The sequence below is a fragment of the Gekko japonicus genome, unplaced genomic scaffold (assembly GCF_001447785.1).
Source record: "Gekko japonicus isolate JY-2015 unplaced genomic scaffold, Gekko_japonicus_V1.1 scaffold446, whole genome shotgun sequence".
In the NCBI taxonomy this organism is placed as follows: Eukaryota; Metazoa; Chordata; class Lepidosauria; order Squamata; family Gekkonidae; genus Gekko; species Gekko japonicus.
This window is the reverse complement of record NW_015168058.1, coordinates 994,758-1,005,243: the sequence shown is the minus strand read 5'-3', so window position 1 is coordinate 1,005,243 and position 10,486 is coordinate 994,758. Positions and strand designations below refer to the sequence as shown.

Here is a 10,486-nt window from a genome sequence, read left to right as displayed (position 1 = left end):
AAAGAAAGAGGTACTTTTCTCCCTTTCTCACAATACAAGAACTCGAGGGCACTCCATGAAACTGCAGAGCGGTCGGGTTAGAACGGATAAAAGGAAGTACTTCTTCACCCAAAGAGTGATTAACACATGGAATTCACTGCCACAGGAAGTGGTGGGTGCTACAAGCATGGACGGCTTCAAAAGGGAATTAGATAAGCATATGGAGCAGAGGTCCATCAGTGGCTATTAGCCACAAGGTATAGCTAGGGGCTCTGAGGCAAGTGATGCTCTGTCTTGGTGCTTGGGGGGGGGGTCAACAGGGGGAGGGCTTCTAATGTCCTGGCCCCACTGCTGGACCTCCTGATGGCACTGGTATTTCTGGCCACTGTGTGACACAGAGTGTTGGACTGGATGGGCCTTTGGCCTGATCCAACATTGGCGTCTCTTATGTTCTTATAAACCTCAATCATGTCTCCCCTCAGTCGTCGTTTCTCCAAGCTAAAGAGCCCTAAGCGCTTTAACCTTTCCTCATAGGGAAAGTGTTCCAACCCTTTTATCATTCGAGTTACCCTGTTCTGCACTTTTCCCAAAGCTATAATATCCTTTTTCAGGTGTGGTGACCAGAACTGCACACAGTATTCCAAATAAATATTGGCAGCAAACTCAGTTCCCAACAGTGATCAATAGGGAAGAGTAGCCAATCCTGGCCCTGGGTGTCTGTATGACATATGTTATCTGTTCCATTACATTTTTAGGTGTGCAGAGAAAAGTGTAATTTATGAGCTGGTCCTGAGGGAGTCTGAAATAGGCTGGTAGGCAACGGGGGTAGGTGGTTATCTGAGGGATGTTGGCACAGCAGCATCTAGGCCGCAGTGGTGCAATGCTCTGAGATGCAGGGCAAGACCGGGAAGACCCAGGATTCAACATATCCCCACTTCAAGTTTACGGCTTGAGTTCGGGCTGGTCAATGGAGGACAGGAGAACCATGAATGCCAATCTTAGTTCATTGGAGGAGAGGTGGGATGTGAAATACCGCTAGTTTTCCCAACCTAGAAGCAAGCAGAAGATGGACACCGAACATAACGCAGGCTTTGTCGTGGCCATTATTGATGGCCCTTTGAAGGCCACAGAAGGAATGTGTGAAATGTACCACAAACAGATGTAGAATTCTTCCAAGGGGATGCAAATAATCAGGTATGGAGTTGTTACACAGGCCAGAGTTAAAGCCTGCAGGTCTTGTTACACAGGCCAGGGTTAAAGCAATACTCTTTTGGCTGCTGTTACCTCCCTTTGAAACATGCAGCGGCCACATTAACTCCTTTAGACTTCTACTCCTTTAGCAGACTTCTACACATCACCAGGAAAGTCCCTTGACATCTTTCAAAATGGCAGTTGGAAGCCACTAAAAAAAAGTTGTTAAAAGCAATAATCAGGGCTATTTTTGGGCAGGAACGCACAGGAACAGAGTTCCGTCTGGCTTCAGATTTGATCACACCCACTACAGCCAAAACCTCTGCGTGCCTGGCTACAGAGGGAAGGCCTGGAGAGCGACCCCCCCCCCGGTGACTCCGAGGCGGGCGGGCCAGGGGGGGGCCCTGGGAGGATCTGTACAAGGGCTGGCTTGTCCAGGCTCCCCGCAGGACAGATCCTTCCAAGGGAAGGCATGGGATGTGGCCTAATATGCTAATGAGCTGCACTGTCAGGGTGTGGCCTAATATGATAATGAGTTTCTGCTGTTGGGTGTGGCCTGTTATGCTAATGAGTTCCTGCTGGGCTATTTCTACAAAAAAAGCCCTGGCAATAATCATACACTGCCCTTAACCACCAGCTGCTGGTGGTCTTGCTTTACAACTCTGACAATGTTCTCGCTACAGGAATAGCAGTCTTAGCAGGAATACACAGGTATGCTCTGTGGCCCTGGGTGGAGAACGCTATTTCTTCAATGTTTTCCCACTGTGTTGTGAAATAATCCACTTTTAGCTCTCCCCCCCACTGCTGCACAGACCACTCCCGCTGCCGTTGCCAAAAACTACTCACGGGGGCTGAGGTTCCAGTGCTCGTCATACTCTGAGCTCAGGGAGAGCTGAGAAGGGGTGGTCCCCCGGGAAGCGCTGTAGCCGTAGCTCCCCATCAAGCTTCCAGCGTTGGTGTCCATGTGGCTGAGGGAAGAGCAGCGGTACCGGGAACCCAGATCCCTTCTGCTCCCACTGCCCCCCCCTTCAGAGCTGCGGGAACTGGAATGCATGGCACTGCTATGGTCGCCGCTCAGCTCTTGAGTCCGAGTGCTGGAGCTGGTTCCAGTTTCAGAGTTCTCTTCTCCAATGTAAAACTTCCCTGATGCCCCTTCCTGCTGGCTTTCATCAAGACATTCCTGAGGGGGCAGTGGCGTGCTGGGGCGCCTCTCACAGGGTAGGATGACCACATGATCACTGAAGCAGCTGGGGCAGATCATGGGTTCAGCGAAAGCAGCAGCAGCTGAAAGGGGGAAAAACAAAAAACAGATCATCACAACCACAAGCGCCCAAAGGAACTCAAGCACCAGATGTCCTGGCAAGACCTGCGGTTTAATAGAATGCTCAAGCCCCATGAGTCGGTGATCCTTCTTCCTGAGGAGAATCTTCATGCTCATAGGCGTGCTCTGGTCTCAAGCATCCTCATGAACAGATAACACTCAAAGTGTCTTATGAAACCTTTACTAGTAGAAATTCAGCATTCAAGCATCCAAAAAAAGAAAAGGGAAGCCAAGCAAGCAAACCATTGAGACAGTGACTAATGGTACATGGGGCTTTGTGTCGTCAGCATGCGGGTGATTATGGATGGACTGAAGGACGATGATGATGATTTAATCTGGAATCGGCCCTCGTATAAGAATGGCTGGAAAAAGTGGGGGACTCAGTAGACCAGTAAGGAAAATGCTTGATGCAGATGAGGTCAGTCTTGGGTTGGTTGTCGATCTGGGGTATTCTTACACTGTTGCTGACATCTCAGTTAGGGGCTGTGGCTTGGAATGCTTCCATCAGCTTCAGCAATACACCAGCTATAGCCTCTACTGGAAAACTGAGGACTGACCAGTCATCCATACTTAGTGACTGTCAGATTAGATTACGCTAATGTACTCTACACTCTGACCTGGACACCCCAGTCCAGCTCAGTCTCATCGGATCATAGAGTTGGAAGGGACCTCCAGGGTCATCTAGTCCCACCCCCTGCACAAGGCAGGAAATTCACAAATACCTCCCCCTCTGCACCCATAGTGAGCATTGTTCCACGCCCAGACGGTGACAAAAAACCTCTAGGATTCCTTCCTAACCCCAAAGTGGCAATCAAAGCAGTACCATCAGTTGACCTGTGGTTTGAAAAAAATTGGGACTTATTAATCATGGACCGCTCTGTCAGGAAGTTCTTCCTAATGTTTAGCCGAAAACTCTTCTGACTTAATTTCAAGCCGTTGGTTGATGACAACAATTCTTTGTGTAAGGCTGAGTAAAATTGACAGCCAAAAATAATGATGTATTGTCCACAGATTTTAAAGGACATGAACATAACCTTTCATGTGGAGGAATTTTTTTTATATATATATATTTTATTTTTCCATTTTCCATTTCCATAAACATATAAACATGTCCATCTATACTTATACATTTCTTGATATAAAATTTATCTATTTCATTTATCATCAATGATCTTTTACTAGCCAATACTCAAATCTTTTATATCTTTTCCATCTTTAGCCAGTTATAAATTATTCCCCATCTATCCCAAAAAATTCCCTCTGGCTTATTTTGAAGTTCTATACTCAATTTGTCCATTTCTGCTATTTCCTGTATTTTGTACTTAAGTTCTCTTACAGATGGTATAGTTTTTGACTTCCAACGCTTTGCAATTAAGATTCTTGCTGCTGTTATTAAGTATACTATTATATGTGTGTGGTTTTTAATTGTGTGGAGGAATTTTATTGAACCGACCTGAGAGTACATTTGAGGGGAAAACATTTAGATGGGCTAATGTGAAGGCTCTACGATGTGAGGGCTGGACTAAGTTGTGAAAATAATGGGGCCTTCTGGCCATACTGAATTGGGAGATTCAACTGAGCCTGAGAGAATATGTGAAACTGTACAGGACATAACATCTGAAGTTCAAGGTCAGCCTCCGTTTGATAATCAGGAAAATAGAGATTTCATCCAGTGAATAGAAATATTCTAAGGAAAAGCCAATTTGACTGATTTTCTTCTCAATATACGCCAACCAGTTTACACTATAAACGTTGTTTTTGAAATGTGAAATTAAGGAATTTTGTGGTGATCTGAAGTGTATTATCAGCCAGTATTTAAAGGTTAATAGCCCGCATTTAGTTTCTATGAAATGTTGGCCAAGTTCTAAGCAAAAAGAGGAATAAGGAACACAATTAGAAACACCTAGGAGTTGGCGAAAAAGACAGGCTTGTATTCTTTCAAGATTGTTATGGAAACCTGTTATCCAAATAGGAATGCCATATAATAATTGAGGGAGGATTTTAGTTTCAAACATCTTTATGGCACCTGATAGATATTGATTCCATCTGGAGTGAAAGAATTTTTTAAGATGTGTAACGAATGGATCACTTACAGGATCTATGGGCTGAGCATTTAAGATTATATTGAAAAGTGATCCCCAGATATTTGAAGTTTTTAACCTGGTTGATTTCAGTTTTCCCTACTGTCCACTTCATAGGCTTCCAACATTTAGAGAAGACTAGAATTTTAGATTTAGAGTAATTAATGACCAAAGAATTATCGGCACAGTATTTGTGAAAAGCATGCAAGTATCTAAGAAGTCCGACCTTAATGCAAGAAAGGATTGTAGTGTCATCTGCATAGAGCAAAAGGGGGATCTTCTGAGGCCTCAATTTAGGAGGATGGCCATTGACGTGTTCCAGCCTTAACGGGAGATCATTCAAAAATAAATTAAAGATAAGAGCAGCCTTGTTTTACTCCCTTTAAAGTTGGTATTTTAGCAGTTAGATGGCCAGAATCCGAATATTTAACTTGACAGACTGTGGATGAATAGAGCTTTCTAATTAAGAATAATAATCGAAGATCAATATTCAAAGTTTCAAGCTTTCTCCAAAGTAATTCTCTGGAAACTGAATCAAATGTGCCTTTTAGATCTATGAGGGCTGCGTATAGTTTTTTAGTACCCGATTTCATATATTTGTCAGCCAGGAAAGTTAAAAGGAAGCAGTGGTCTACGGTGGAATTACCTTTCGAGAAACCAATCTGTACAGGACTGATTATCTGCTCAGAATATATCCATGTTTTTAGCTGCCTTTCTAGAAATTTGGCATATATCTTGCCTATTATGGATAAAAGACTGATTAGCCTATAACCTTCTGGGCAATTAGGATTTCCTTTTTTAAAAATAGGGATAATTATAGAATTCAGCCATGACTGGGAAATCCTTCCAGATTGATTAAAGTGAATAGATTGGCTAGGGGTAAGGACCACCAGCGAGGGTGTTTGTAAAGAACTTCTGCTGGGATCCTGTTGAGGTCTGGGGCCTTACCTGGTTTCAGTTCTGAAATCAACTCAATCACTTCATCCACCGTTACCGGAGGCCAGTTGGGGGTGTCTTCTGGAACAGTATTATCAGTATCAAATAAGATCTTATCAGGAGCATCAAAAACTGTGCTGTAAAAATCAATCCAAGTTTGAGGGGGGATATTAGGATAGGAGGGAGCTACGCTATTGTTCACATAGGAAGATACAACTTGCCAAAAGGATATATGGTTGTTGGATTTAAATGCCTGGAGTAGTTCAAACCATTTCCTATCATAGGACAGCTTCTGTTTATTAAGAATGAGATCATGATAGAAGTTATTTTGATCATGGTAGTTCTTTAATTTATCATAGTTGTTCGAAATGTGAAATTCTTTATGTGCGGATCGAACCTGCCTTTTAACTACATAGCATTCTGCATTGAACCAAGATAGGGGCTTGGGTGCTGTTAGAAGAGGTGGTTTGGCTGAAGAACCTATCAGGTCAATTAATTGACCACAGGTATCCAGAGCATCTGCCAAAGAGTTTGTCATCGATAAGGTACGCTTTATGCTGACAGTAGTTTCAAGCTCTAATAAGGAGGTTAAATTCTCAATGGAGGGGACCATTTTATTCTCTTCCAAATATACACTAAGTCGTCTTGTGGGATGGTGATGTCATTGAAATTAAAGTTATTTTTGCATTCTAAAGAGATTGTAAGAGGAAGGTGGTCACTTTCAGTTCTGACACCAATATAAAAATTTTGGATTGATGGGAAAATTAAAGAAGAACAAAGGCAATAATCTATGACACCACAACCACTTGAGGAGATATATGTAAATTCATTTGAAGCAGGAAATGAGGAGATACCAGTTAAAAATAGTCATGCAATGAAAAATGAAAAATTCGAGCAATGCAGATCCTTGCTTTATTAGTCAAAGGGTCTTTCAAACTTCACAGATGAAGTAAAACTGGGGGAAATGATTCTTCCGTATCAGCGAAGCCCAATTGCCTGATCGTGGACTGAGTTAAGTTCTCAATTCGAGCATTCAGATGTCCCAGTAAAATAAAGTGAGAGGCTGGATATTTTTTGAAGAGAGGTTAAGAATTTGGAGGGGTCGAGCCATCCTGCTGATACTATTAAAATTGGAAGCAGGTGGAAGATCTGTATTTACTATAATTAATTCAAAATCCAAATAATGGAGGGCAAAAGCTTGAGCAAAAGGGGAGAAAGAGCCAGTCTGATTTACTGAGACGAGCATACTCACATTAAGCCTGTTCTGAGGACTCTACACTGGGTACTAGTTTGCTTCTGGGCCCAATTCAAGTTTTTGGTTTCAACCGTTAAAAAGCTACATGGCCTGGGCCTGATTGTCTCAGGCAATAGCAATACCTCTTCTCATATAAACATTCCCCCACCCTACTGTCATTAATGAGGATTCAACTTCCATCCTACAGGAAGGCTACAATAGCTAACACAAGAAGCAAGGCATTCACTGGAGGTGGCCCTAGAGCTCGGCAATCTCCTTCTAGGGTAAGGAGGAAGCCATATATATCAGTTCTCTATGCTGTTTAACTAAATGTTTTGTGTGCTACTTAATGGATTTTAAATTATCTAATGCATTTTTAGCACTAATATTTAGAAAATGTTTACACTGTCTCTCCACGAACCTGCCCAAGGTGCCTTAACAAAACAAAACATACATTTACAATATATTAACATCCAGCATTGGGGGGGGGGGGGAGACAGCCCAGCATAAAAAACAAAATAAAAAAACAGGTCACAGAACTCTTATAGTAGCAATGTCTAGTCTAAAATAGTGTTTTTTAAAAATCAACCCCTTAAGTAAAAGCCTGGGTGAACAGAAGCATTTTGGCCTGGCACCTAAAAGAAAGCAACGCAGGCAGCCAGACAAGTCTCAAGGAGAAGGACATTTCACAAGCAAGGTGCCACTGCTGAAAAAGCCCATGCCAGTATGGTGTAGTGGTTAAGTGCGTGGACTCTAAACTGGGAGAACCGGGTTTGATTCCCCACTCCTCCACTTGCACCTGCTGATGTGACCTTGGGTCAGTCACAAGCTCTGGCACAGCTGTCCTTGAAAAAGAGCAGTTTCCGTCAGAGCTCTCTCAGCCCCACCCACCTCCCAGGGTGTCTGTTGTGGGGAGGGGAAGGGAAAGGAGTTTGTAAGCCGCTCTGAGACTCCAAGTGAAGGGCGGGGTATAAATCCAATCTCCTCCTTCTCCTCCTCCTCCTCCTGTTGAAGAACTATACAGAAGAGATTAAAGGACCCTTCACAAATAATCCTTTGAAGTAGAATCCAGTTTTAGAAAGCGAAGTGAAAGCTGCATTCAGAGCAACTGGGAGAAAGAAATCACTAGCAGTAGACAGGATATTGAGCTATTCCAAGCCACAGAAATGGAGTCCATCAAAATCTTACTAAGAATATGCCAACAAATATGGAAAGCAAAATAAATGTCCACAGACTGGAAATGGCCAATTTATATTCCAACTGCAAAAAAAAGGAGACCTCTAAGACTGCAACAACTATCAGACCATCGCATTAATTTCTCACATGACTAAAGTGACAAAATTGTACAAACGCTACCATAGATGGAATGAGGAATGCCAGATGTTCAAATTGGATTCAGAAAAAGGGAGCGGCACTAAAAATAAGAATTTCATGTTTTCCTGTGATTCATGGATTACAACAAAGCTTTTGACTGTATGAATAATGAAAAATTATGGTTGGTTTTAAAAGAAATGGGTGTGCCACAACATCTATTTTGATGTGCAGCTTGCACTCTGGACAAGAGGCTACTGTTAGGACAGAAGGTGAAGAAACAGAATGGTTTTCAATTGCAAAAGGTGTCCCACAAGGATGTATCAACCTTTATGCAGAACGTATCATAAAGAAAAATAGATTAGATTTAGATGAAGGTGGAATGAAAATAGGTGGAAGGAAGATTAACAATTTGAGATATGCAGATGACACCACATTAATTGCGGAAAATAAGGAAGAATTGAAATTACTACTGATGCAAGGTTAAAGCAGAAAGTGCTAAGGCAAGATTACAGTGGAACACCAGGAAGACAAAAATAATGACTACAGGGGAATTACACAAGTTTAAGGTTGAAGATGAGGAAATCGAAATTGTTAAAGATTTTCTATTCCTTGGCTCTATCATCAACCAAAAGGGAGACTGCAACCAAGAAGTCAGAAGGACGTTAAGACTGGGAAGGGCAGATTCTTAAGTGTAAAGGATGTGTTATTAGTCACCAGTAATGGTTTCCCTATTACTATGTATGGGTGTGAAAGTTGGACTGCGTAGCTTTTACTCAAGGGTTTTTTTTTTAATATTGCTTTTATCAACTCCTTTAACTTTTCTACTTTTTGTGCCAACTTTTATTCCTTATACTAACTACTTATTTAGATGGCTCCTTTCTGCTGTCTTAAATGAGATAAGAACCAGATTCAATGTACCTCCTTCGGCCTTATTATCTGGCCGCTTTCAGGGTGTGCCCTTCTGTGATAGATGTTGCCCACGCACAAACGACCATATCGAAACGACCTCCCATGTACTGTTGCAGTGCCCCTCCGATTATGCGCTACGTCTGGAATCCTTAAACCCTATTTTGACTCAATTAGAAGAGTATTCTGATGGTTTAAAGATCCTTACTCTTCTTGATAATTCAAATTGTGAGATAACAGAAACTGCTGCAAAATTTCTTTCTGGTGCTACTTCTATTCGCCCTTTATTTAATTGATCTGTTTTCTATCGCTGGCATATTTATATGGCAATTCCTTTTATATCTGTTTTTTGTAGTATTATTTTAGGTCGTTGTTGTTATTGTTGTATATGAGTTTGCGAGTGTTACATGCTAATAAAGGTAATCTGATTGGATTGGTTGGACTGTGTAGAAGGCAGGAAGAAAGCGGATTCATTTGAAATGGGGTGCTGGAGGGGAGTTTTACTGATACTGTGGACCACCAAAGAAAGACAGACAAGTGGGTTCTAGATCAAATCAAGCCTGAACTCTCCCTAGAAGCTAGAATGACTCAACTGAGGCTGTCATACTTTGGTCACATCATGAGAAGACCAGAGTCCCTGAGAAAGACAATAACGCTAGGAAAAGTGGAAGGCAGCAAGGAAAGAGGAAGACCAACATGAAACGGCCCCTGAGCTCGCTTTGCGGGGAGGGCGGGGGAAAAATCCCAATAAACAAACAAACAAACGGATTGACTCAATAAAAGAAGCCATGGTCCTTAGTTTGCAAGACATGAGCAAGACAGGGTGTTTTGGAGGTCAATAATTCACAGGGCCTACGTAAGTCAGAAGAGACCACACAAACACACCTCGACTCTGAAGGTGGGCGCACAGAGAGCAGGACATCTTAACTGACAAACTGGACAATAATGGAGGCAGTGGCCCTTCAGGTACCCTGGCCCCAAGCCATTTAGGGCTTTAAAGGTAAAAACCAGCACTTTGAGTTTTGCCCAAAAATGAATCAGCCGCCAATGCAGATATTTCAAGCACTGGAGTGATATGATCCATGTATGATCTCTTATGACAATAGCCTGGGGCTGCTGCATTTTGGATGAACTGAAGTTTCCAGAATGTTTTCAAAGGCAGCTCCATGTAAAGCACATTACAGCAGTCTAACCTGAATGTAATCAGAGCACAGATCACGGCAACCAGATCATGTTTTCCTTGTAATGGCCGTAGCTGGCATGTCAGCCAAAGCTGATAAAGGCACTATGTGCCACACAGCCTCCAACTGTAGGCCAGGATCCAGCAGCACCTGTGTTCCTTCAGGGGAGTGCAAACCCCTCCAGGACAGGCTGTCTCCTTTATATTCAGCACCCAAAAAACCCCATGCAAATACATCTATAATGCACCCCTGCAAGAAAAGGTAACTGGAACATTCAATTAACCTGGTACTTAAAGGTTCCAAATACCCTGCAGTTTCAGAAAAGGCTGTGGCTAAGGAAGAC

At 42.6% G+C, this 10,486-nt stretch overlaps 1 protein-coding gene across 1 annotated transcript in view; it reads right to left on the bottom strand.

Annotated features, from left to right (window-relative positions):
* STK11IP (serine/threonine kinase 11 interacting protein) overlaps window positions 1–10,486 on the bottom strand; it is a 64,441-nt gene that overhangs the window by 15,308 nt on the left and 38,647 nt on the right. Inside the window, exon 18 of the mRNA XM_015414518.1 lies at window positions 2,017–2,454. Within this exon, the coding sequence (XP_015270004.1) occupies window positions 2,017–2,454 (438 nt within the window). The remainder of the gene's footprint in view (window positions 1–2,016; window positions 2,455–10,486) is intronic.